The sequence below is a fragment of the Echiichthys vipera genome, assembly GCF_963691815.1.
Source record: "Echiichthys vipera genome assembly, chromosome: 15".
NCBI lineage: Eukaryota > Metazoa > Chordata > Actinopteri > Perciformes > Trachinidae > Echiichthys > Echiichthys vipera.
Genome location: NC_139840.1, coordinates 26,033,560 through 26,060,881, shown reverse-complemented (window position 1 = coordinate 26,060,881; position 27,322 = coordinate 26,033,560). Strand labels below are relative to the sequence as shown.

At 38.9% G+C, this 27,322-nt stretch overlaps 2 protein-coding genes across 3 annotated transcripts; one reads left to right on the top strand and one right to left on the bottom strand.

Moving 5' to 3' along the window:
• Window positions 1–130: 130 nt before the first annotated feature.
• On the top strand, window positions 131–8,522 carry trnau1apb (tRNA selenocysteine 1 associated protein 1b). Of its 2 annotated transcripts, none has more exons than XM_083928254.1 (9): window positions 131–285; window positions 2,135–2,232; window positions 2,702–2,801; window positions 3,486–3,538; window positions 4,951–5,079; window positions 5,519–5,635; window positions 5,743–6,022; window positions 6,337–6,373; window positions 7,623–8,522. In XM_083928254.1, exons 1-9 carry the CDS (start codon window positions 250–252, stop codon window positions 7,757–7,759), a joined length of 987 nt encoding a protein of 328 aa, XP_083784380.1. In that variant the 5' UTR covers window positions 131–249; the 3' UTR covers window positions 7,760–8,522. The 2 variants fall into 2 exon arrangements, with proteins under 2 accessions (XP_083784380.1, XP_083784379.1); XM_083928253.1 differs by having other exon boundaries at window positions 6,334–6,373.
• Window positions 8,523–16,168: 7,646 nt separating this feature from the next.
• Window positions 16,169–20,474, bottom strand: fitm1l (fat storage inducing transmembrane protein 1, like). The gene is made up of 2 exons (XM_083928726.1): window positions 19,377–20,474; window positions 16,169–17,375 (listed from the first exon to the last, which is right to left on the bottom strand). Exons 1-2 carry the CDS (start codon window positions 19,553–19,555, stop codon window positions 16,709–16,711), a joined length of 846 nt encoding a protein of 281 aa, XP_083784852.1. The 5' UTR covers window positions 19,556–20,474; the 3' UTR covers window positions 16,169–16,708.
• Window positions 20,475–27,322: the final 6,848 nt, after the last annotated feature.

Genomic DNA, 27,322 nt, shown 5'->3' with positions numbered 1-27,322 from the left:
GAAATATCAGGTTTCTTACTCCGGAACAGCAGATGGCGGTATTCAACTTTTGAGTAACCATAGTAACACCTACCTACACCGCGCCATGACACCAAGCGAAGAAGAAGAGAAAGCGGAAGTGCATCCAGATGCGTGAGCGTGCTGTTGTGGAAGTTTTAACGCTGTAAAAACTCGCTTTTATTTGCATTTTTCACCCCAAATAAACACCAACGGAGCCCGCTACAGTTTCACACCAGCTCCGAACACAAGATGTTTAACCGACAGACGAGCCTGTGGATGGGGGACGTAAGTTTAAAGTGTTTGTTTCTGTGTTAGCCTGTTAGCTCGTTAGCTCCGGTAACGTCGCTATGACCCCTGTGAGAAAGAAGCTAAACTCTACCCTGGTGGGAGTTCGTAGGTAAAGCCCGGACTTGGTATCCTGTGTTATTCAGTCTTCACCAGCTAATAAAAAATTAAAGTTTATATCCAAACGCTGTTATGCCGAATTGTACCCTTAAGACCGCGGGCCTCCTCTCACACAAAGATTGAAAAATGGCGTTTCTGGATGGCATTTACCCCTTTTCCACCAAGACATTTTGAGGGGCCGGTTCGGAGCCGGTGCCCAATTCTGAACCGGTTCTTCCTGTTTTTATAGACTAAGGACCGGCTCTCGGTCAGGAAAAACGGTCCGAGGGCGGCACCGAGGCTTTGCGGGACTTGAACCGGCCCCACAAAGTCTTGCACGAGTTAAAAAAAAATGTTGTGATTGTGAAGATTCAAGAAGCTTTATTTATCCCGAGGGAAATTATTGTGCAACAGTGTCCATACAAAGATCGGAAAGGGTCAGACTTACAATATGCATTAAAACATTAATCAAATCAAAATAAAGCTAACATCAAATAAATAAAAACAATTAACTAAATATGACAGAGTGCAACAGACATTGTGGTTAAACGCAGGTTTATACAATATACAACAATACGCAGCGTGCAGTTTAGCAGCAGATGAAGTACAAACTAAATAAGTGATAAGGAGTGATAAGTGATAACAGTGTTAAAGTGTAGCAGCTTTTCTTACTGAACAAAGTTACAGTATAACACAATAAAGTGATGCAGAGATTATATAAAGTGATACAGTGATGATATAAAGTGATATAAAGTGATGCAGTGATGATAGAAGGTGATGCACTGATGATAGAAAGTGATATCAAGTGATGCAGTGATAATAGAAAGTGACAAAGTGACATTTTCTCAGGACACAGTGTCTCCACTGTTCCTTACCTGACCAGGGGGAGATGAATTATACAGTTTGAAGGAAAGACTTCCTCCGGCGTTCAGTGTTGCACCGGGGGAGGATGAGTCTGTGGCTGAAGGTGCTTCTGCTGGAGGTCAGCAGATGGTGGAGAGGGTGAGAGTTGTTGTCCAGGATGCTGTGCAGTTTAGACGGCATCCTCCTCTCAGACACCAATTTGTATATTTCATTGTTGTTTTTTTGTAGAATTAACAACTTTACTAAAGAGACATGTCTGCTTTAGTGTGCTTAATCAACAGAGAAACATGGTTTAAGTTCCACACAGTTCAATCTCAGAAAATCAAAGAACTATTTACTTGGGAAGCAAACATAAACGTGTAAATGTCTGTTGTAATGGCAGTTTTCATTGAACACAGCTCCAGCTGCAGTCATTTGATTCTGACGTTGACTGTAAAGACATAAATGGATCATTTATTTTAACTGCAGTGTGATCAATTGCCGGTAGTCTGTTCTAGGTGAGGCTAGCTAACATTAGCTTCCAACAAAGGCTAACATTAACACCTTACATTCAGTGTTGATAAGAATCAAAACATGTTAGATAATTACCCTTTCTTCTCAAACTAAATCATCCATTGTATTCAAGAGGAGCAGCACAAATGTGGTGTTTGCTCAGTGACAAAGGTGTTTTCATGATATTCTAAAAGTAATGAGCTTTAATTTCATTGTCTCAAGTGTTTTGGCAGAAACACTTCAAACCTGGTTGTATAACATCAACCAGCGCTACAAAAGACCATTAACATGATGTTTTTTACATTACAGAGATAATTCTGTATTGTTTTTAACATTTGTTGTTAGCTAAACGTGTGTGTGATGAGTTTCAAATGTCTTTCCATGTGTGTTTCAGTTGGACCCTTACATGGACGAGAACTTCATCAAGCAGGCGTTTAGCGCCATGGGAGAATCGCCGTTTGGAGTCAAGATCATCACCCACAGGATAACAGGGTGAGAAACGCGTCAACTGTTGAGAGAAATCACTCTGATTTGAGTTTCAGTCAGCGCACGGGAAGAGAAACAGGAAGTGAGGAAAGTAAACAAACGACTAAAGTCAAGAGGCTGTGAACACAGACCACCGCCGCCTGCTAGCCTGGAGGGTTATTTCCTCTCACGCAGGCGCAGAACGTATGTGATAGTTGGCTGCAGACTGTAGTCCACACGGTGCGTTCAAGTGCCACTTTTTGGGCGAGACACAGGCGACATAGCGCATAGTCGGCCTTCATTGCCACCAGTTCTTTGTCTTCGTCCTCATCAGTCTTTCTCTAGCTTTTACGTCACTTATAACAAAATTGCACGAGCAGGTTTGATCGCTGAAGAATCGGTCTGGCTTTCATACTGTTGTTGTTCTGTTGTTCTTTAATAGAAAGGGTTTTTCTGTCTGTGTGTGTGTCTCTAACACTTCTGTCCTCGTGTGCAGCGGTTCGGCTGGATACTGCTTTGTGGAGCTGGCAGACGAAGCGAGTGTCGACCGCTGCGTCCAAAGACTGAACGGAAAACTGGTTCCCGGATCAAACCCGGTCAGTTCTAATGGTGTCATTTCAAGAAACTTACTCATATTTCTTTTTAATGCAATCCTTACTGCCAAATATATACACATATATTTATATTAATTATTGTTTCTCCTCAAATATATACTATGAACAATTTAATACTGCCTTCCTTTTTCCCCCCAGTATTAGATGTATGTTAAAAAGCAGTATTTCATTGTTGATTTGACTGTGGATAGTCTTGGTACGACCGTAACTCAGTGAATTTAAACAAAACGATTACAGAGACGCAGATGTATTAAGTGAAACTATAGTCTGTGAATATGAAACCAAGCCTACGTAAGGGTCTGGTGATGTAAAATAAGAGTTGTGAGCTTTAGCTGCTTGCCTTACTGAGTCTTTGAAATGCTGTTGGCCCCCGAGAGCCGGCCGAGCTGCGGGGCGCCCCTGTCCGCCGGCCTGTACCCGCCGCTGAAGGGGGCTGAGAGGCTGCTTGTACATGAATGTACTTTTGTGTGAAGCTGATGAATAGAGTCTCTGGTAGGAACTAACTGAGGAATGGGCTAAAGGCTGGTCTGGGTGGTGGAGGTATGTAAACCCAAATAACAACCATAATAACTCTACTCTCTATTTTTCCAGCAATATCAGTGCTATACTACACGTCTCTGGGGTTTGAGGTGGGCTAAGTGTGTGTTTTCTCTCCTCCCTGTGCAGCCCCGGAAGTTTAAGCTAAACTATGCCACCTATGGAAAACGGCCGGAGGCAGGGTGAGTCACGGTTCATATCAGACTTTTCATTATGAGCTCATTTATGCGTCTGTTTTTTAAGGTAAATTAACACTTTAACACCTTCAAACTCTGCTCCTCCAGTGTCTGCATCAGTGTTTATGAGTATCTTCAAATGTTTCATATCTCTAAAATCTGTACAGACTAAACTAAAGGCTCATGTTTGTCATTAGAAGATTAATATTAATAAACGTATTGAAATTGTGTCAGAAATAACAAAAAGACAAAAATCCAGCATGATTTTTCATCAAATTTTACTAAATAAACACACAAAACAAAATCCAAAAGCTTTTTAATTGCAGAGACCTAAGGAAAATATTTCTTAACACTCTAAAAGTTATTTTGAACATTAAACATTTAGTAGTTTTTTAAGATAAGATAATTTTTATGAGCAGAGCGTAAAAATTGTTTTAATAGTTTCATCCACAGTTGAAGTTGAGGTTTTGCAGCCGGAACGTGACGACGTCATCGTGAACATTCGACGTGACCACAAAAAAGAATAAACGCTCTACATGTTATACGTTTTATTTTTGATCAGTTTTATCCGGCTGTTCAGTTGTGACGTAACGCCCTTTCAAAATAAGATATCCAGGTCCAAGCCACGTATTTCTACAACACCGCAGTGCTGTGTTCCCCCTTGTTTGAGCAGAGCTGAGTTTTTTTAAAAACAACGTAATTGTCATTTGACCTCTTTCTTCTGGATGAAAACGACGTCTAACCGAAGAAAGAGGTGATCATAATTATTCACATGATCGACCGCTGTGTCTGTTTTGTTTCAATGGAGCGTTTGGACCCGGAAATCTTATTTTGAAAGGGTGAACAGTCAGACTGAACAGCCGGATGATGCATCACGTGAACAACGATTTCTTACGGGCATGTTTTTACAGTCGTGACGTAACGACCTTTCAAAATGTGATTTTCGGGTCAAAGTGTCGTATTTCTACAACGCCACAGTGTCGTGTTCCCCGTTGTTTTTTAAAAACAATGTAATTGTCATTTTACCTCTTTATTATGAACGAAATAGACGTCTAACTGACTAAAGAGGTGATCGTGATCGTTCACATGTTCGACCGTTGTTGTCTGTTTTGTTTCAACGGAGCGTTTGGACCCAGAAATCTTATTTTGAAAGGGCGTTACATCACTTAACAGCCGGATGCAGCATCACGTGAACAACGATTTTCCGAGACCATTACAGGTTTCAAACCGCGGCTCTGCCCACAGTCGTGAGTCTGTTTTTGCGCCGGACGCCATCAAAATCGTTGCGAAAGATAGAAGCCGTCGCTTTCTGCTGAGTAAAGAATGAATGCTCTCGATGTTATGTTTCATTATTTCAGATGATTTTAATCATGATCATGTAAACAACAGCCCACCTTGTTTGTTTTTACCCCTCTCAGGCCGGAGTTCTCAGTGTTTGTGGGCGACTTGGCCTCCGAGGTGGACGACTTCCAGCTGCACCAAGTTTTCAAGAAGTATCTTTCCTGCAAGGGAGCCAAAGTAGTCACTGACCAGTACGGATACTCCAGGTACGCGGGCTCCCGGAGGCGCAACCGGATGTTTCAAGTATTCAGTTTGACGTTAGAACTACAGATTTCCTTTTAATATATTTGTAAGAAATGAACAATAATATGAAATGTTTTCTTGTCTCTGTGGTGTGATTATTTAAAAAAGCGATGCTATGGACGTTGACCGCCACATCTTCATCTATTTTCAATCAAAAAAAGGCTGCAGAAATGTCTACTTGCCGTTCTTATGCTAAAACTATTGTTTTCCCCATATAGGCTAAGCAAGAGCAACTCACAATTCAAGTGATGCTACCTCATGTTAAAAGTAAAACAACAAGTTTCAGTTCTACCATAATAATACCCATGATATTCTGTTTTCTCATTGTAAGTGGCTATTAAACGCCAAGTATGGAGCGTGTGTTGGTGCGGAGAGGAGATGTAACTGTCGTTTGACCTGCAGAGGCTACGGCTTCGTCAAGTTCGGCGAGGAGGGCGAGCAGAAGAAGGCGATCGAGGAGTGCCAGGGTACGATGCTCGGGGGCAAGCCGCTCAGGCTCAGTATCGCCGTGGCAAAGAGGTGAGACGACGACGAGGAAACACGCCGCGCCACGGGAAAATATGTGCAAAACCTCCAAACTTTATTCCTTCGTCACAAAATGTTTTTTTATTTTCTTTGTTCCGCAGCCAGAAGATGAGCAACTACCACGGAGGCCAGGGTCACAGCAACTACACCCAGTCCCAGACCAGTTACTATGGCAACCAAGGCGGCGCAGCTCAGGGGGGTTACTACCCTCAGTGGGGTGGCTACGACCAGTACAGCGGCTATAACAGCGCCTACAACAGCGGCTACAACAGCGCCTACAATTACAACTATAACTACGGGCCCTACGGATACCCTCCACCGGGACACGTGCCGCCGCCGCCCACGGGGGTGCCGCCCGCTGACATGTCCGGAGCCGCAGAGGTGAGGCTTGAGGATAAACTTAGCAGTAGGGACGGGCACAACCACTGAAGTACCCGAGTACGGGGAAAACACTGCTCCATTGTTTGAGTCCATCCTCTCCACAGCGTTTCCTTTTTCCGACATGTTCCAGATCAGCCCTCAGTGTTGGTGCGCCGTCATTATTCACACAGTGTTGTAGCAGCATCATAAACAGTGACCGATGAAGAAAAATGATAAAATATGGGGATACGACGTCTCCAGCAGACAGCGACAACATGTGAAATCTACACATTCAGTTTGTCAGAACTAATGTTCAGTGTTTATCGTCCCAGCAGGAGGAGGGTGGAGACGGAGAGGAGGATAATTCAGAAGGTAAGTACGTTCTGTTTTCGTAATATTTTGAGAAAAAATTTGGAAGATTGTGACAAAAAGTAATATTTTGAGAAAAACTCTGAAGATTGTGACAAATATCGAAATATTTCTAGAGAAATAGTCTGAAGATTGTGACAAAAAATCTTAATATTCTGAAAAAAAATCGCAATATTTCGAGAGAAAAAGAAAACGTAATATTTTGAGGAAAATTTCGGGAAGATTGACAAAAAGTCGTAAGATTGTGACAAAAAGTCGTAACATTTCGAGAGAAAAAGCCGGGAGATTACGACAAAAAGTTGTAATTTTTTTTTTTAAGTGAATATTTCGAGGCAAAATTTGGAAGATTTTGACAAAAAGTCGTACTATTTCGAGAGAAAAAGTTGGCGGATTGCGAAAAAAAAATGCAATATTTTGAGGCAAAATTTCGGAAGATTGTGACAAAAGAAATCGTAATATTGCGAGAGAAAAAGTCAGAAGGTTGCGACAAAAAGTTGTAATCTTTGGGGAAAAAGTCGAAAGATTGTGACAAAAAACAACGTAATATTTTGAGGAAAAGTTTCGGAAGATTGCGACAAAAAGTTGTAATTTTTTTTTAAGTCTGAATATTTCGAGGAAAAATTTGCAAGATTTTGACAAAAAGTCGTATTATTTCGAGAGAAAAAGTTGGAAGATTGCGACAAAAAAGTAATATTTTCAGAAAAACTGAAGATTGACAAATATAACATTTCGAGAGAAAAAGTCGGAAGATTGTGACAAAAAATTAATATTTTGAGTGAAAAATTTAAAAGACTGACAAAAAGTCGTAATATTTCAAGAGAAAAAGTTGTAATATTTTGAAAAAGTTGTAATATTTTGAAGAAAAATTCGGAAGATTGTGACAAAGTCTTAATATTTTGAGAGAAAAATTCGGAAGATTGTGACAAAAAGTGGCAATTTTTTAAGAGAAAAAGTCGTGAGTTAGCAACAAAAAATCGTAACATTTTGAAAATAAAGTCGCAATTATGTGACAAAATCGTAATGTTTCTCAAGAAAAGGCCAGAAGATTGCGACAAAAAGTTGTGATATTTTGAGGAAAAAATTCGGAAGATTGTGACAAACATCGTAATGTTTTGAGAAAAAATGGAAAATTGTTGCAGAATTCGTAATATTCTGCGATATTTGACACAGAAAGTGGGCTGACAGTTTAACGTTCAGGTGTTTCTTGCACAGATAAACTCGTACACATCATTTAAGGTAGTATTTTTTTCAGAGCCCATCCCTGATTGCGACGTGGAGCAGTGGAACAAAGACTTCATGCAGCGCAGCGAGGAGCTCTACGACGCCATGATGGACTGTCACTGGGAGCCCCTGGACTCCGTTCACTCCCCCGTCCCCTCGCTCTCTTGATACACCGTCTGATCCCCGCCTTCACCTTTTTTAAATATGTCATTTTTGTAAGGATCCCAATGCCACGTCGACACCGCAAAGAGGCCAAGCTTCAGTTCGCGGTCTCCGTACTTCCACGAGTGAGTCCGCACAGACGTACTTCCTCTTTAAAAACTCAAAACACACCGATATTCACCCGAAATCCAGATTAACTCAGTGACGGTGGTGTGTAGAGCGAACCAGAGCAGCGAACCAGAGCAGCGCACTGTCGACCGAACAGCAGCTGTAGCATCAGAAAACTGATCACGCGTCAATATTTTACTTAAATGCGGAACTTTCCTTAATCCGCGTTGGAACAACGACCCGAGCAGAAGCTAACTCCGCTCTTCGGACACGACCCTGACTTTTAAAGACGACAAAAGTTCAACTATGCCTTAATCGTCGTTCGTTCCTCCTCTCAAGTCTTTGATGATCACTTTTTTTGTTTAGTTTGTTTTTGTAATGAAGGAATTTTCCTCCATTTAAAAAAAAAAAATCATTTTCTTATGGATGAAGTAAAGAACGAGGAGACGACGCAGTAAACGTAAGAATCAGGTTTTTTGTTTCTTGCTCGTCCGTCTGTTCTCGGTCAAACGGTACGAACCTCCGACACTCGTGAACGCTGTGAAGGTTTCGAGGTCGACGGCTGATTTTCTGTGTTTTCTGATGTGAAAGCAGCAGTTTTTGTAAATATTTTCTTTTGTGCAGAGGTTTTATCAATAAAACTCATTTAGGAGGAAAATGATCCTGTCTTCTCTGTTTGTCTTGTTTTGGTCAGTCAGTGTTTTAGAGTTGGTGAATAAAGGTTTCTGCGGTACTTTTTTAAAAGACAAGTAGATTTAATATTGTGACAAAAAACAATTAATATTTTGAAAATGGTCAATTGTGTGACTAAAGTCTTAATATTTTGATAAAGTTGGAAAATTGTGCCCAAAATCTTTTTAATATTTTGAGAAAAAAAGTCGTAAGATTGTGACAAAAAAATATATTTTAAAAATAAAGTAAATTATGTGACAAAAGTCTTAATATTTTAAGCAAAAAGTTGGAAGATTGTGCCAAAAAAATGATATATTTAAAAATTAAGTAAATTATGTGACCAGAGTCTTAATATTTTGATGAAGTTTCAAAATTGTGACCAAAATTTTTTCAATATTTTGAGAAAAACAGTCAGATTGTGAAAAAATTGTAATATTTTGAGAAAAAAAAGACGGAATAATGTGGCAAAAAAAATGTTTATTTTGAGAGAAAAAAGTCGAAAGATTGTGACAAAAAAAATAATATTTTGAGATAAAAAGTAGGAAGATTTTAACAATTTTTTTTTTACATTTTGAGAAAAGTCGGAAGATTGTGACAAAAAATTGTAATATTTTGAGAAAAAAGTCGGTATAATGTGACAAAAAAATTATTTTATGAAAATAAAGTCAATTATGTGACAAAAAAAAAACATTTTGATAAAGTTGGAAAATTGTGACCAAAACATTTTCAATATTTTGAGAAAAAAAGTTGGAAGATTTTGACAAAAAATCGTAATATTTTGAGAAAAAGTCAATTATGTGACCAAAAAAAACATTTTTATAAAGTTGGACGATTGTGACCAAATATTTTTTAATATTTTGAGGAAAAAAGTTGGAAGATTATGAAAAAATTTTAATATTTTGAGAAAAAAGTCGGAAGATTCTGAAAAAATTGTAATATTTTGAAAAAAAAATCGGTATAACGTGACAACATTTTTTAAATATTTTGAGAGAAAAAAGTCGGAAGATTGCAACAATTTTTTTTTTAATTTGAAAGAAAAAAGTCGGAAGATTATGAAAAAATTGTAATATCTTGAGAAAAAAGTTGGATTATGTGACAAAACATTTCAAATAATTTGAGAAAAAAGTCGGAAGATTGTGACAAAAAATGTTTAAATTTTGAGAGAACAAAGTTGGAAGATTATGAAAAAATTATAATATTTTGAGAAAAAAGTCGGATTATGTGGCAAAAAATTTAAAATAATTTGAGAGAAAAAAGTCGGAAGATTATAAAAAAATTAATATTTTGAGAAATAAGTCGGTATAACGTGACAATTTTTTTTTTATATTTTGAGAGAAAAAAGTCGAAAGATGTGACAAAAACTTTTAATATTTTGCGAGGAAAAAACGGAAGATTGTGACCCAAAATTTTTTTATTATTTTGAGGAAAAAAGTCAGAAGATTCTGAAAAAATTTTACTATTTTGAGAGAAAAGTTGGACTTTTGTGTCATAAAACATTCGATTTTGAATATAAAGTCTATTATGTCACAAAAGTCGTAATATTTTAAGCAAAAAGTTGGAAGATTGTGACAAAATTTTTTAATATTTTTAGAAAAATATCTGAATATTGTGACAAAAAAAATAATCATATATTTCATAAATTATTTTATCATCATATTTTGGTAACGGGACGTTCAGGGAAGAAAGCTGATGTTTTTAGTCCTTTTAGTCATGTTTATGTGGTGTTGTGCGTCTGTTTTTAGTTGTTTTGTCATCTTTATGTGGTGTTTTGTGTCCGTTTTTAGTCGTTTTGTCATCTTTTTGTGGTGTTTTGTCTGTTTTTAGTCGTTTTGTCATCTTTATGTGGTGTTTTGTGTCTGTTTTTAGTCGTTTTGTCATCTTTTTGTGGTGTTTTGTCTGTTTTTAGTCGTTTTGTCATCTTTATGTGGTGTTTTGCATCTGTTTTTAGTCGTTTTGTCATCTTTTTGTGGTGTTTTGCATCTGTTTTTAGTCGTTTTGTCATCTTTTTGTGGTGTTTTGTGTCTGTTTTTAGTTGTTTTGTCATCTTTTTATGGTGTTTTGTTAGTGTTTTTAGTCGTTTTGTCATCTTTTTATGGTGTTTTGCATCTGTTTTTAGTAGTTTTGTCATCTTTTTGTGGTGTTTTGCGTCTGTTTTTATTTGTTTTGTCATCTTTTGCATCTGTTTTTAGTAATTTTGTCACGTTTTTGTGGTGTTTTGGGTCTTTTTTTATTTGTTTTGTCATCTTTTGCATCTGTTTTTAGTAATTTTGTCACATTTTTGTGGTGTTTTGCATCTGTTTTTAGTCGTTTTGTCATCTTTTTGTGTTTTGCATCTGTTTTTAGTCGTTTTGTCATCTTTTTGTGGTGTTTTGCATCTGTTTTTAGTCGTTTTGTCATCTTTTTGTGGTGTTTTGTGTCTGTTTTTAGTTGTTTTGTCATCTTTTTATGGTGTTTTGTTAGTGTTTTTAGTTGTTTTGTCATCTTTTAATGGTGTTTTGCATCTGTTTTTAGTCGTTTTGTCATCTTTTTGTGGTGTTTTGTGTCTGTTTTTAGTCGTTTTGTCATCTTTTTGTGGTGTTTTGTGTCTGTTTTTAGTAGTTTTGTCATCTTTTTGTGGTGTTTTGCGTCTGTTTTTAGTCGTTTTGTCATGTTTATGTGGTGTTTTGTGTCTGTTTTTAGTCGTTTTGTCATCTTTATGTGGTGTTTTGCATCTGTTTTTAGTCGTTTTGTCATCTTTTTGTGGTGTTTTGTGTCTGTTTTTAGTAGTTTTGTCATCTTTTTGTGGTGTTTTGCGTCTGTTTTTATTTGTTTTGTCATCTTTTGCATCTGTTTTTAGTAATTTTGTCACGTTTTTGTGGTGTTTTGGGTCTTTTTTTATTTGTTTTGTCATCTTTTGCATCTGTTTTTAGTCATTTTGTCATCTTTTTGTGGTGTTTTGCGCCTGTTTTTAATAATTTTGTCACATTTTTGTGGTGTTTTGCATCTGTTTTTAGTCGTTTTGTCATCTTTTTGTGGTGTTTTGTCTGTTTTTAGTCGTTTTGTCATGTTTATGTGGTGTTTTGTGTCTGTTTTTAGTCGTTTTGTCATCTTTATCTGGTGATTTGTGTCTGTTTTTAGTCGTTTTGTCATCTTTTTGTGGTGTTTTGTGTCTGTTTTTAGTCGTTTTGTCATCTTTTTATGGTGATTTGTGTCTGTTTTTAGTCGTTTTGTCATCTTTATCTGGTGATTTGTGTCTGTTTTTAGTCGTTTTGTCGTCTTTTTGTGGTGTTTTGTGTCTGTTTTTAGTCGTTTTGTCATCTTTATCTGGTGATTTGTGTCTGTTTTTAGTCGTTTTGTCATCTTTATCTGGTGATTTGTGTCTGTTTTTAGTCGTTTTGTCATCTTTATCTGGTGATTTGTGTCTGTTTTTAGTCGTTTTGTCATCTTTATCTGGTGATTTGTGTCTGTTTTTAGTCGTTTTGTCATCTTTTTGTGGTGTTTTGTGTCTGTTTTTAGTCGTTTTGTCGTCTTTTTGTGGTGTTTTGTGTCTGTTTTTAGTCGTTTTGTCATCTTTTTATGGTGTTGTGCATTTGTTTTGAGTCGTTTTGTCATCTTTTTGTGGTGTTTTGTGTCTGTTTTTAGTCGTTTTGTCATCTTTATGTGGTGTTTTGCATCTGTTTTTAGTCGTTTTGTCATCTTTTTATGGTGTTGTGCGTCTGTTTTTAGTCGTTTTGTCATCTTTTTGTGGTGTTTTGCATCTGTTTTTAGTCGTTTTGTCATCTTTTTGTGGTGTTTTGTGTCTGTTTTTAGTTGTTTTGTCATCTTTTTATGGTGTTTTGTTAGTGTTTTTAGTTGTTTTGTCATCTTTTAATGGTGTTTTGCATCTGTTTTTAGTCGTTTTGTCATCTTTTTGTGGTGTTTTGTGTCTGTTTTTAGTCGTTTTGTCATCTTTTTGTGGTGTTTTGTGTCTGTTTTTAGTAGTTTTGTCATCTTTTTGTGGTGTTTTGCGTCTGTTTTTAGTCGTTTTGTCATGTTTATGTGGTGTTTTGTGTCTGTTTTTAGTCGTTTTGTCATCTTTATGTGGTGTTTTGCATCTGTTTTTAGTCGTTTTGTCATCTTTTTGTGGTGTTTTGTGTCTGTTTTTAGTAGTTTTGTCATCTTTTTGTGGTGTTTTGCGTCTGTTTTTATTTGTTTTGTCATCTTTTGCATCTGTTTTTAGTAATTTTGTCACGTTTTTGTGGTGTTTTGGGTCTTTTTTTATTTGTTTTGTCATCTTTTGCATCTGTTTTTAGTCATTTTGTCATCTTTTTGTGGTGTTTTGCGCCTGTTTTTAATAATTTTGTCACATTTTTGTGGTGTTTTGCATCTGTTTTTAGTCGTTTTGTCATCTTTTTGTGGTGTTTTGTCTGTTTTTAGTCGTTTTGTCATGTTTATGTGGTGTTTTGTGTCTGTTTTTAGTCGTTTTGTCATCTTTATCTGGTGATTTGTGTCTGTTTTTAGTCGTTTTGTCATCTTTTTGTGGTGTTTTGTGTCTGTTTTTAGTCGTTTTGTCATCTTTTTATGGTGATTTGTGTCTGTTTTTAGTCGTTTTGTCATCTTTATCTGGTGATTTGTGTCTGTTTTTAGTCGTTTTGTCGTCTTTTTGTGGTGTTTTGTGTCTGTTTTTAGTCGTTTTGTCATCTTTATCTGGTGATTTGTGTCTGTTTTTAGTCGTTTTGTCATCTTTATCTGGTGATTTGTGTCTGTTTTTAGTCGTTTTGTCATCTTTATCTGGTGATTTGTGTCTGTTTTTAGTCGTTTTGTCGTCTTTTTGTGGTGTTTTGTGTCTGTTTTTAGTCGTTTTGTCATCTTTTTATGGTGTTGTGCATTTGTTTTGAGTCGTTTTGTCATCTTTTTGTGGTGTTTTGTCTGTTTTTAGTCGTTTTGTCATCTTTATGTGGTGTTTTGTGTCTGTTTTTAGTCGTTTTGTCATCTTTTTGTGGTGTTTTGTCTGTTTTTAGTCGTTTTGTCATCTTTATGTGGTGTTTTGCATCTGTTTTTAGTCGTTTTGTCATCTTTTTGTGGTGTTTTGCATCTGTTTTTAGTCGTTTTGTCATCTTTTTGTGGTGTTGTGCGTCTGTTTTTAGTTGTTTTGTCATCTTTTTATGGTGTTTTGTTAGTGTTTTTAGTCGTTTTGTCATCTTTTTATGGTGTTTTGCATCTGTTTTTAGTAGTTTTGTCATCTTTTTGTGGTGTTTTGCAGCTGTTTTTATTTGTTTTGTCATCTTTTGCATCTGTTTTTGGTAATTTTGTCACGTTTTTGTGGTGTTTTGGGTCTTTTTTTATTTGTTTTGTCATCTTTTGCATCTGTTTTTAGTAATTTTGTCACATTTTTGTGGTGTTTTTCATCTGTTTTTAGTCGTTTTGTCATCTTTTTGTGTTTTGCATCTGTTTTTAGTCGTTTTGTCATCTTTTTGTGGTGTTTTGCATCTGTTTTTAGTCGTTTTGTCATCTTTTTGTGGTGTTTTGTGTCTGTTTTTAGTTGTTTTGTCATCTTTTTATGGTGTTTTGTTAGTGTTTTTAGTTGTTTTGTCATCTTTTAATGGTGTTTTGCATCTGTTTTTAGTCGTTTTGTCATGTTTATGTGGTGTTTTGTGTCTGTTTTTAGTCGTTTTGTCATCTTTATGTGGTGTTTTGCATCTGTTTTTAGTCGTTTTGTCATCTTTTTGTGGTGTTTTGTGTCTGTTTTTAGTAGTTTTGTCATCTTTTTGTGGTGTTTTGCGTCTGTTTTTATTTGTTTTGTCATCTTTTGCATCTGTTTTTAGTAATTTTGTCACGTTTTTGTGGTGTTTTGGGTCTTTTCTTATTTGTTTTGTCATCTTTTGCATCTGTTTTTAGTCATTTTGTCATCTTTTTGTGGTGTTTTGCGCATGTTTTTAATAATTTTGTCACATTTTTGTGGTGTTTTGCATCTGTTTTTAGTCGTTTTGTCATCTTTTTGTGGTGTTTTGTCTGTTTTTAGTCGTTTTGTCATGTTTATGTGGTGTTTTGTGTCTGTTTTTAGTCGTTTTGTCATCTTTATCTGGTGATTTGTCTGTTTTTAGTCGTTTTGTCATCTTTTTGTGGTGTTTTGTGTCTGTTTTTAGTCGTTTTGTCATCTTTTTATGGTGATTTGTGTCTGTTTTTAGTCGTTTTGTCATCTTTATCTGGTGATTTGTGTCTGTTTTTAGTCGTTTTGTCGTCTTTTTGTGGTGTTTTGTGTCTGTTTTTAGTCGTTTTGTCATCTTTTTATGGTGATTTGTGTCTGTTTTTAGTCGTTTTGTCATCTTTATCTGGTGATTTGTGTCTGTTTTTAGTCGTTTTGTCATCTTTATCTGGTGATTTGTGTCTGTTTTTAGTCGTTTTGTCATCTTTATCTGGTGATTTGTGTCTGTTTTTAGTCGTTTTGTCGTCTTTTTGTGGTGTTTTGTGTCTGTTTTTAGTCGTTTTGTCATCTTTTTATGGTGTTGTGCATTTGTTTTGAGTCGTTTTGTCATCTTTTTGTGGTGTTTTGCATCTGTTTTTAGTCGTTTTGTCATCTTTTTATGGTGTTGTGCGTCTGTTTTTAGTCGTTTTGTCATCTTTTTGTGGTGTTTTGCATCTGTTTTTAGTCGTTTTGTCATCTTTTTGTGGTGTTTTGTGTCTGTTTTTAGTAGTTTTGTCATCTTTTTGTGGTGTTTTGCGTCTGTTTTTATTTGTTTTGTCATCTTTTGCATCTGTTTTTAGTAATTTTGTCACGTTTTTGTGGTGTTTTGGGTCTTTTTTTATTTGTTTTGTCATCTTTTGCATCTGTTTTTAGTCATTTTGTCATCTTTTTGTGGTGTTTTGCGCCTGTTTTTAATAATTTTGTCACATTTTTGTGGTGTTTTGCATCTGTTTTTAGTCGTTTTGTCATCTTTTTGTGGTGTTTTGCATCTGTTTTTAGTCGTTTTGTCATCTTTTTATGGTGTTGTGCGTCTGTTTTTAGTCGTTTTGTCATCTTTTTGTGGTGTTTTGCATCTGTTTTTAGTCGTTTTGTCATCCTTTTGTGGTGTTTTGTGTCTGTTTTTAGTTGTTTTGTCATCTTTTTGTGGTGTTTTGCGTCTGTTTTTATTTGTTTTGTCATCTTTTGTGGTGTTTTGCATCTGTTTTTAGTCGTTTTGTCATCTTTTTGTGGTGTTTTGCCTCTGTTTTTAGTAATTTTGTCACATTTTTGTGGTGTTTTGCATCTGTTTTTAGTCGTTTTGTCATCTTTTTGTGGTGTTTTGCGTCTGTTTATAGTAATTTTGTCACATTTTTGTGGTGTTTTGTGTCTGATTTTAGTAATTTTATTCACATTGTTTGTTTTTGGGGTGGATTAAGTTTGTCTGCAGAGACTGGTAGCATGGATGTTAATGTTAGTGAACAGAAAAGTAGACGTGTATGTGCTTTAAACAGCTCTCAGAGAACCTTGATATGATCTTGGGGGCCAAATATAATTACACCGCGGGCCAGATTTTGCCCACGAGTTTGACACCCCTGCCTTAGTGTTATTGTCTTTATTTCATCTTTATTCAACTCCTGCAGAATAAAACGCAGATGTTCGATAGCATCTGTAAATCAAACAAAGTCCATTTTGGCTTCACAGAGTTGGAGTCTTTCCTCACACAAGTTCTTCAATTATTTTATTTTGAATGAGTTATTGAGAACGTAACATATCCGTCAGAAACACACTGAAAACATGCTGTAGTTCAGGGTGTCTCATGCATTTCCAGCCTGTATTCAAATGTCTTTAACTGCATCCCTGCGTGGTGGAGACTCTCCTGATGTTGCAGGAGTCTTTTGATCACGACAGCACGGATCGTCCGTTTCTTTTCCAGGTTTCAACAGGATTTCTGAGCTCACTGTTAAACGAAGACTACGAGTGAGATGGACGGGTGATCGCGCTCAAACAGCCACAGAGAGCTGGTGATTGAATTCATCTCCGTCTAAATCTGTTTGTTTGTGTCGGTTAAACCTTTGGCAACAGTTTACTCATTCATCATATTGTAATTCAGAGGGAAAATTAGGGAAAATGAGACTTTCTGCAGCTTCTCTTGGCTGTTTTCAGGAGACTTCAGACAGAGAGAGAGAGCGTTCCTCGACTCAGGACAGAGAGGGAGAGGAAGTCTCACTCTGCTTCAAATTCAAGTTTGCTTTTTTTTTTTACCTGCTGCTGCTTTAATTGCAGTGATCACGATCCTCTGTTTCACCACCGATGGTCTTGGTGTTGAGCAGTCCCAGTCCAGGCCTCCCGGGGCAGTACCAGCTCGGCCCCAGGCGGTACCAGCCCTGGTACAGCCCCCTCCAGCTCAGACACCCGAGAGCGCCCCCTAACAGCTGAGTGGGGAACTGAGGGAAGTAAGCCAAGAGACAGAACAGCAGAAAGATCCAGAGCCAGAGCAGCAGAACACAGAAGAGGAAGAGGATCCTCAGGGGGGCGTCGGAGATCCCCCCCAGGCTCAGGTACGGCCCAAACACGGCCGTTTCCTCAGCCAGCAGCAGGCAGCAGAGACAGAGGAGGAAGACGTCTTCTGACACTTCGTACCCTCTCCACAGCATCCCGGCTCGGAGGCACACCGACTTGCTCTCCCCCTCTCGCAGCACCAACAGAGGCTGCCCGTCGGTGACCTCCGGGCCGGACAGTAAAGGCTCGTAGCAGCTCCCCGTGGCGTTCTCCAGGATGTCCAGGAGTTTACAGAAACCGAGCCACAGGCCGCCGGCCACCACGAGCCGGGAGAGGTGACGGATGGAGAGAGAGAGGGAGCGACGGATGGAGAAGGAGAGGAGGAAGACGAAGGATCCGACAAAGACGCAGGTCCAGCCCCAGCCGGAGCGCAGGAACATCCTGGAAGAAGAAGCGATGGGAGGGAAACGATAAATGTGATTTTGTCATGTTGAAAACACAGCGCAGCAGTAAAACGAAAACATTTATAATGATGCAGGAGAAGCGTGGGGTGGGGTGGGTGGGGGGGGGGGGGTGATTTGCCCCATCATTTCAAGAATGTGTCTTCAAATTCTTTTCAAAAAACAACTTTTTTTATAAACTGGCCTTCATTCAGACTTAAATCAAATTTGAAACAACGCAGCCCCTTTAGAAGTTAAACAGCGTATTCGTTCAAACTTTATTCTAGTGATTCTTGTGATGTATCGTATCGGCCGATGTGGGCTTCTTTGTTCGCCGATACTTTTTCCCAGCTCCGTGTTTCTGGAGAAGCCTTTTTAAAATTTGAAGAATTAAAAATCATGTGTTAGTGTGTGTATTAGTAATGATTCAATTAATAATCATGTGTCAGCATGTGTACTAGTAATGATTAATAAGAGTGTGATAATCAATGATTGAAGAATTAATAATCATATGTTAACGTGTGTATTAGTAATGATTAATAATTATTAGTCCAAGCTCAAGCTTTTCTTCTTACAGCAAAGCATACAAACTTTTGACTCAATCTTTTTCTGCTTTCTCCAAAAGCACAGGAACAGTAAGTCGGGCAAGGTCACAAAGACAATGAACTAGCCATGTTGCAAATATGCACCTGGCAAAGTTAGTTGAGATTAGGGAAATTGCTGTACGTGTTGTGCTTTCTTCACAGATAAAGAAGAAGACTCCTGCTATACAGAGGCTACTCCTACGCGCAGGGAGGAAGATGGAGGCTGGAGGACTGCTACTTCTGAAATACACATATGCACGCACAAGCGCACACATAACCACGCCTTTGTAACAAGTTTATATGCTGGAGTAGTTAGAATAGATATCAGAACTTCTTGCCTCTGATCACGGGTACTGTGTGCTCACAGTTACTCTAGATAGAGACTAGAACATTTCTCCAGACGTCTGTAGAATCCGATGTTCTTCTGCTAATAAATGCCTGCTGGCGCACTAAACTACCAACGACTCTGCTGACTCCAGAAAGCCTCCTGTAGAATTTGAATTACGCAAAAATATACTCTGTTAGGTCCTTTTGATGTGTGAAATTCTGAAAAGTATTGTGTCAAATTCCTACAAGTTCAATAAATGTTCCTTTTATTTAAATTGAGACTCTTGACATTTGTTTTCATCATTGTGTCATTTTTATGATGTAAACTGAGGAAGCAAAAGTAAAATCTGCTCCAAATATCGACTCAAGAAAATCGCCAGTCCATACCGATCATCGACTGAGGCGGATGAAAAAAAAAATCGGTATCGGTCGCTCCTTATTCGAACTTGAAATAAGTTCTGTAATGCTTTATATGACGAACCTTGTTCAAAGATAAGAGCGTTATAAATCCTAAAACATTGCTGAATAATATGTTATAAGATTACAATTATCAACATTTAACTACGCTTTCTACAGGAACCAGATCTAAATCGAGAACAGTGCCTTGTTAGTGTTAATAAATCCTTTTATCATCCAACAGTTTATGATGAAGGATTTATTAACCTTAAGGTCCAGGTCATATTATTATAGACGCCTGCTGCACTGGAGGAAACTCAGCGGCACAAAAATACGACTGGTTCAAGGAAGACAAGGGAGTCATGACGCGTCATCGGTGTAAAACACACGCAGATAGATCTGGTCGATAGCGGGCGTCACAGAGCATGAGTGTGATCTATTAGTCTCAGGAGGCGTCCGCAGTCCGCCTTGGGTCGGAGTATACTAGACACAAAAATGTCAACGTCTTGTCTTGGCCACCATCCTTTCGAGCCCAACCAAAAAGGCCCTGCGTGAAAACAATCCCTTTGTTTCCAGCAACTGCTCCAACGTCGCAGCTCCTGTTACATCGTGCATGTAGCTTAGAGACGTGACACCTCCTCTTTTTTTTTACCCTCCTTGCGCGTGATCAGGAAGTAAACAGGAAGTAGCCTCACCTGTAGAGGAAGTGGCTCCTCTTGGCAAAGACGCTGTGCTGGGAGACCCAGAGGCTCAGAGCGGGGCCGACCATCACCACCACGGACAGCAGCAGGTGGAAGTGCTGCCGGAATACGGTGTTACCCAGGAGCCGGGCCGCCAGGTCCGTCAGGACCACCAGCACCGTGTTGAGGAACATCTGGACCCAGAACCAAACCTCTAATCTCAATCTGACTTAGTTTGTCTGTATGTTAATGGGCGGCTGCTGGTTCTGAACGCAGCATGTGTCGATTATCCACCATCAGACTAAACAGCACACACTGTTTGATGTGAGAAGGCCGTAATCCGGTCTAGAATGCACTTAAATGCACCAGTGGATCTGTGGATTACCTCTGCTGCATAACCCGACAATTCAGCAGTCAAAATGTCCAGTTGCTATCAATCAATCTGTTCAAACTGAACAAGGGTTTCAGAGTTTGAGAGTGGATCCACCGGTGCGTTGATGGTAGACTAATCCAGATCCAGAGAATCCAAAGATGGCGGGGCAAAGTAGTAAATAGTTGGAGCCCACTGGTGTTAGCTCCTGATGTAGCGTGTGCTGCATAACATGAATGAAATGACAGCTGGCTCAAAGCGTTCCCCAGACTGAAAGTATGTGCACACTGTGAAATCCAACCATGGAATTTTTCAATCCAGCGATCACTCAGAAAAATGTATCTGCAAGTAGCGTCAGTGCCCAGTTGTGTAGCTACATGATGCACCGTTTGGTTGGTTGTTACTGCAGGGGTTCGATCCTCTCTGACCTTGTCCCGGAGGTTTCCCACGTTCCTGTTTCCCCTCTTGTTGTGCAGTGATCGCTCCTGCAGAAATGCAATGGCCGCCACCGTGTTTCACTCTGCAATGGCCGCCGCTGCGTTACCCCGAGAGACGTCCAACGGTCGCAGCAGAAGAAGAACTCCCCTGTTCGATACTGTCTTGCAGAAACTGTGTGTGTCGCCTCCGCTCTTCTCACCCACCCTCTCCAATGAACAGAGTGTGTTCTCACCCCTGTCATACGCCTCCTGGGCCTTGAGGGTGTCACATTGCTCCTACTGAGATGACTGAAGGGTGCAGGGAGGTCGAAGCAATGACACGGGTTCTTCGGTGTAAATATGGACGTTTAAAGGTTTCAGGACTTATTTAGTCTTGATCGCCGGCGGAGTCAGAGGCCGAGCAGCACCGACACATCCGCAGTTACAGAAAAGTCATGAATTCAGTGTCAACAAGGATGTGAGAAGCAATGCGTTGAATCGTGTGTGTGTGTGTTTTCACGTGTATTAATAGCAATAACCTTTGTACTGTATCTGGGCTGAGACTCAGCTGTTGCAGCAGCCTGTCTTTGTCAATCAGTGAACGATGACACACACACAGTCCACATTTACCGCCCTTCCTCTCCTCTCAGGCGTCACACACTTTCACCCGGGTTCTTCACCTGACCCTGATTAAAACAATTCTATCGATCCACAAAACTTCTCCTGCAAATGCGTCATTTATCTTTAACAGTTTAACAATGATGATGTACGTAATGTGTGCAAGCAGTTTGGAAAGGGAAGTGCAATAACGTCCAAAGCATTTCAGAAAGATGCCTGAAACATGAACCTGCTGAGGGGAACAATGAGCAGCTGCAGCCCTGCACCGTCGCTAATCCTGCTCCTCCTTTTTCTCAAGCGTCACGATCAAAACCAGTGGAAAGAAAGGTGGATGTAGCGGTTAGCGCTTTCGCTTCAAAGCAAGAGGGCTACAGGTTCAAAACCCACCTGCCCCCTGGGCCCCCGCTGATTTAAGCATTTTTTGGTCATATTATATTTTTACTTTTTCCGACATACTGTACTATGACATGGGTGCTTGTTTTTTGGACACTATATTATAACTTTCCTTGTTTTTTTCAACAAATACTGCTAAACACTATCCTATGACTGATTTAAGCATTGGACACATTATATTTTTACCTTTTTTGATACACTATACTATGACTTTTCCTTACCTTAAAAAAAAATGATGCCATGGCTGCATTAGACAAGCTTTCCTACTAATTTAAGCATTTTTGGGAATATGATCTTTGACTTTGTATGTCACTCCCTGTACTTTGTATTTCTGAAATGTCCATCTGTTAGTTTCAGTTTTGAACTTGTCCTCGGTCCAGAAATAAAGGTTGACCTGGTTTCTGAGGTGCAGCTGCGTGCAGAAAGGCTGAACTGTCGTTGAGTTACAGACAGAATCTGATCCTCTGACACCGTCACGTTTGTTACATCATCTCTGAAATACTATACCATGACTTTTTTGTCAGACTGAAAATTTTTTCTACATACTAAACTATGACCTGTCTTCGACTTTGACTTTTTTGAAATATAATACTGTGACTTTTTTCCAACATACTATACTATGACTTTTTATGACTTTTCAATGCTATAACTTTTTTTTCTTTCTCCTTTTTTTGACACATTATACTATGACTTTTCAGACTTTTCTCGACATACTATACCGTGACTTTTCAGACTTTTCTTGACATACTATACCGTTACTTTTTAGACATATAATACCATGACTTTTTATGACTTTTTTCCGACATACTATGCGAGTAGTTTTTTCAAATTACTATACTAAGACTTTTTTTTTTACTTTTTTTGGCATACTTTACTATGACTTTTTGACATATAAGACCATGACTTTTTAGGCTTTTTTCGACATACTATACGATTAGTTTTTTCAAAACACTATACCAGGACCTTTTTGTCAGACTGACATTTATTCGACATACTATACCATGATTTTTTTTCGACTTTTCTATGTATGCTAAGATTTTTTTTAAAAACTTTTTTTGACATGTTATACTGTGACTTTTTCGACTTTTTTTGACATACTATACGATGACTTTTTTTCATCTTTTTTGACAAACTACATTATTCCTTTTTAAACTTTTTTTGACAAACTGTACGATGACTTTTTTCAATATATTATTAAAAAAGTCACAGTAAAATATATTGAAAAAAAGTCCTGATTTAGTACGCTGAAACGTAATATAGCATGACTGTAAAAGTTATAATTTAGTGTGGAAAAAGTCAAAGTATAGAATGTTGAGAAAATTTCATATAATGTCAAAAAAGTCAGTACACTATGTTTAAAAATAGAAGAATTTCAAACCTGACTTCATCCGACGTTCAGATTTCTGTTCTGGAAATGTATGTTTGCAGATTTAAACTTAAGATTTAAAAAAAAACATTTATACTGACATAAAAATATTTGTCTTAATGTCAGTGATCATCGGGGGAAGTTTCATGGTGATATGTATTGGTTATAATTTTAACCCTATTCAGTTGTAGTGGTGTCTTGCCCTAAGCATGGAATTATAATGTTTCTTCCTGAATCCTTTCATGAAAATATACTACCACTGTGTGGCTCAACTGTGACATTACAGTTTACTCTGACAGGGGGGGGGGGGGCAGGCAGGTTCACCCAAGAGTTCATTATAATTCATTCCCACAGTGCCCAGATGGTGAATGGTAAATGGACTTGTACTTATAAAGCGCCTTTCTAGTCTTCTGACTACTCAAGGCGCTTTCACACTACTTGTCACATTCACTCATTCACACTGATGGCAGTGGACATCTACAAAACATCTAATCTAACCATTCAACCCACATTCACACACCCATGCACAGCACGGGGGGCAATTCGGGGTTCAGTGTCTTGCCCAAGGACACTTCGACACGCGGACCAGGGGAGCTGGGGATCGAACCACTGACCTCTCGAATGGAGGACGACCCCCACTCTTCCACTGTGCCTTTGATGTATTAATAATAAGTTAACAGCATTATAATGGGAGTTCACTGCTCCATCTCTGATTCATCACAGCAAATCCATGAAAGCTGAACAGTGGCCGAGGTATTGTTCTCCAAACTGCTTTGCTAACCACATGGTGCATGCCACTTAATCATGCCATGTGTGCTGTTTTAATCTTTGTCAAACACAACCCATTGTTTAGTAATTAGACATGCTTTTAGCAGGATTTCCACTCATTTTTAGACATTATTTTCCAGGAGTTTTTTAAGACAATGCAGGACAGCTCAGAAAAGGTCAAATAATTAACCAGTGGGCCTAGTATTGAAACATTTAACCCCAGTTGGGGTTGAGGAGTAATATCTTTGTAGTCTTTTAGCTGGTTAGAAAGTATCTTAAGGTGGAAATGGTATACGGCCTGCAGGACTTGAGCCGACTGGATCTGTTTTTTTCATCCAAATATTAGCAAAAAACACCAGCTTCATGAGAAAAATAATGTCTGCTACTTTATGCCACTATTCTCTCTCTCCACTGCCAAGTGTGGTCATTTTAACATCTTGCCAAAGGACTGCAGTTGCTGTTGGCTAAATGTTGATCAAAGTGCACTGTACTTTAAATAAATAAATGAAATCAAAGTGCCAGGCTTTCACATCGTAGGTCGGGGACACTCAACTTGCTCTGCACGGGGGCCATTTTTAGTAAATTGACGGAAGACCAGGGGCCAGTTAATGAAGAAATATTAATAATATTAAGAGATAAAATAATCATATAAAGCATAGGTTTCTCTCTGCTCCAACACACCTGAATCTAATGACGTGCTCGTTATCAAGCAGCTGAAGCTCGTCACAGATTTGAAAATCGTTAGACTCAAGTGTGAGCAGGGATAAACCTAAAACATGCAGGGCAGTGGCCCTCCAGGAGCAGGATTGGGCAGCCCTGGTCTATGTACTAGGTTAATTGGTGATCAGGGGCAGCTGAGTGCAACATGTGAGGAGAGTTGAGCTGATGAGGAGGGAGTGGCAGACTGTGAAATCATTTGGACATCAATGACTAGTCTCTAACTTTCCAGGTTTTCCTTGACGTGTGGGAACCCTGTTTTAAACACAAGGAAGTCCATATTCGGCTCTCTCTTTGCTCCACATCATTTCTTTTTCATTATCTTTTTAATAAAATGTTCTGACTTTAAAATGTCAGCACTAGTATAGCCATCAAACAATCATGACTCACCTGAGTTGGCCTGCCAGATTTCAAAGGTGACTCTGGCCGCCCTAAATACAGACCTGTAACTTAGTTAGCATGGGCAGTAATAGCCACCATGGCTAAGGCAAAGAATGCCTTAGTCATATTTCTATTATTATCATCATAGTTATTGTGAGGCAGATGGCCAACAACACAGAGTCTGGTTCTGCTCAAGGTTTCTTTCTGTGTAAGGGTTAGGTTTGCTCATGGGGGAATGTGGGGTCTCAGTAATGATGGCGTCGTGAGAGGACTTCTGTTATGATGTGGTGCTTGATAAATAAAAATGGGCTTGACTAATCTCAGAAACTATCTTCAAACATCCTTTTCCTGTCGACGTCACAGGAAGTGCAGTAAAAAAACACACTGTCAAACGTACAAAGCCTTTAAAGTAGGTAACTGTTACAGTTGACTGATAAAAGTGACGCTGGTTACTGTGTTAATTCACAGTGGCGTCCTTGAAGTGTTTACTTTTAAGATGTTTTAACATGACAATGGTTTTCTATTTAGTTCAAGTGTTCTGTTAACAGAAGAACAAATTACATAGACCTACCAAAAACTGTAATCCGTATGTAATCATATTTATTACTGCAGAAATTACGTCGTAGGTGACTTAGAGTAAGAGCGCTAATATCCACATAGGGAGGGCGGTAGGAGTGGAGGATGGGTCCCAAAACACAGGACTTTCATCCGGGGGACTTGTGTCCCTGTCCCTGAAGTACGAACCACAACCTTTATTTTAATATGAACCACGTCAATTTGGTGCCTAGACGTTATCGCTCGTCGTTTCACAGAATTAAAAATAATGTCAATGTATTTCGTGAGACATCATAGGAATAGTTTTTTTCGTAAGACATCAAAAGAGCCCGAACCCAAATGAGCAGGATTTTGTGACATCACACGTAGTTTGGAAGCCAGCCGTGGTTGAGAATGCATTTTTACACACGGGTGATGTGATTCCTTGGATTGTGGTTAAAAGAGCCAGTGAACTTGGAGACTGAAGAAGAGTTTAGGAGATCTGATCTGAGGTCTTGACACTGACACATTTATCTGGCCGCCCACCATAGAGCATATTTGCCAACTCTCCAGATTCATGCGGAAGACTCTCCTGATTCACGCAGTAATCCCTCTCAGTTTTCTCTCCCGCTAATCTCCCGATTTTACAGTGAAGGAAACAAGTAAGTAACCCTGTAAGTAATGTAGAAGAAGAAGAAGAAGAAGAAGAACTTGTTGGCGTTTTCTGGCTCCTGGTTCAGTTTTTGGACTACACAGGACAGAGATGGATAAAGGGACACCTGGTGGCAGTCAGTGGTACACACTTTTTAATTTGATGTGCAAATACTTAATACTAAATGCACTGCAGTGTAACTGCCTTATTATTTAGCTTTCAGGTGCTCATTTCAACAATTAAAACAGCAAACCTCTGCAGCAGCATGAGAAGAGTCCCTACACATAAAACAAAGCAACAACAGCGTAGTTAGTGAAGCCAGAGTTTATTAAAGAGTGTTTACTGGCCCTTACCTACTGGCCCCTGTACCAGCTCCTCTCATAGTAAAGTCCATCCAAGTGGATAACCAAAGTCAATCCCAAAGGAAGGAGCCCATTGGTGCTTGGTTTTGTGTGTAGGGACTCCTTTCATGCTGCTGCAGAGGTTTGCTGTTATTTTCAGCAGTATAAGTGGTTAAAAAAGACGTTTGAATGCCTTCATCGTACTGCCCTGAGCTAATCAGTGTTAGCCACGTCCGGCTGTTAGCGACTCTCTGGGATTTCTCCGTTAATAGTGCATACACACAACAAAAAAAACTGTCTCGATGGCTTATTTGATGAGTGCAAGTGTCCATGTGATGATTTTGCACTTGAATTACACTTAAACAACAACAGTATAAACAGACAATTCTTGTTTATAATGCACTTAAACGTGCAAATATTTTAGACTCACTGTGGGAATTGTGTCTTTCTTCAGTGTCTTTCTGCTTCGCCACTCTTAATTGTATTGTTGATATCAGTTTAATGAAGGATGATGTAGCACCACATACTCACCCCTCCCTGTGCTGTGCCATTAAAGGGCCGGGTGTCTGTGTGGCGTCCAGGAATCCAGAGGGACTGTAAGCTGTAGGATCACACCTCTAATCCTCCACTGACTGAAAACACAAACAGCTGCTCTTCCCTGTCCTGCAGCTGAAAATGTTCCAAAGCAGGGAGCCAAAAGGGAAGGACGTGGTGACATGCTGAAGGCCTCGTTCCAAGTGTCTGAATGAATTTTTATTGACTGAATTCAGTTCCAGTGATCGTATAGAGTGATTACTTACTGCACTTACACAAATCAGCGCCGAATAGCATCGGGTACTTAGATAAATCACAGCTATCCAATGTATTCTTGGGGTTGTTTCTGTAGAAATGATTCTGGTTGAAACTTCTGTACACACATGGTTTTAACAGATATGAAGGGAAAGTTCAGGTTTTTGAAGTTGGGTTGTATGAGGTACTTCCCCGTATTCAGTATATTAACAACTGAAGAAGCAAAGCAATATAAAGGTATTTAAGGGTGCTGTCCCACTGTGCCTCTGTCCCGTGCCCCGTGCTTTAGGGTACTTGTCCCCCCCTCCAGGCCCGTTTGTACTCACACTACCTGGGCATCGGCTAATGCTTCTTGCTGCCTATACGTCATCACGCCGTAACACTTCACACGCATTGATGACGTCATTGTGATGCGTCGCTTTGTTTACAAATCTTTCCATAGACCTCAGAGTTTTTGTGCGTCTTGTCCAACTGTTTTTGAATCTTTTCATCGACCAAATCTGCAGTAAACACTCCACCTCCGCATCACACCAACGTGAACCTTTCGCCGCCACTGTTTTAAATGTCTGCACATGGTCCATCATTCTTTTTTTCTATGTCCCAACAGGCGCACATC

Coding starts and splice junctions, on each gene's coding strand:
- trnau1apb (XM_083928253.1), top strand. CDS start 250: ATGTTTAACCGACAGACGAGCCTGTGGATGGGGGAC. Junction 2,233..2,701: donor ATCACCCACAGGATAACAGG/GTGAGAAACGCG, acceptor CCTCGTGTGCAG/CGGTTCGGCTGGATACTGCT. Junction 5,080..5,518: donor GACCAGTACGGATACTCCAG/GTACGCGGGCTC, acceptor TTTGACCTGCAG/AGGCTACGGCTTCGTCAAGT.
- fitm1l (XM_083928726.1), bottom strand. CDS start 19,555: ATGTTCCTCAACACGGTGCTGGTGGTCCTGACGGACCTGGCGGCCCGG. Junction 17,376..19,376: donor AGGAGCCACTTCCTCTACAG/GTGAGGCTACTT, acceptor TTCTTCTTCCAG/GATGTTCCTGCGCTCCGGCT.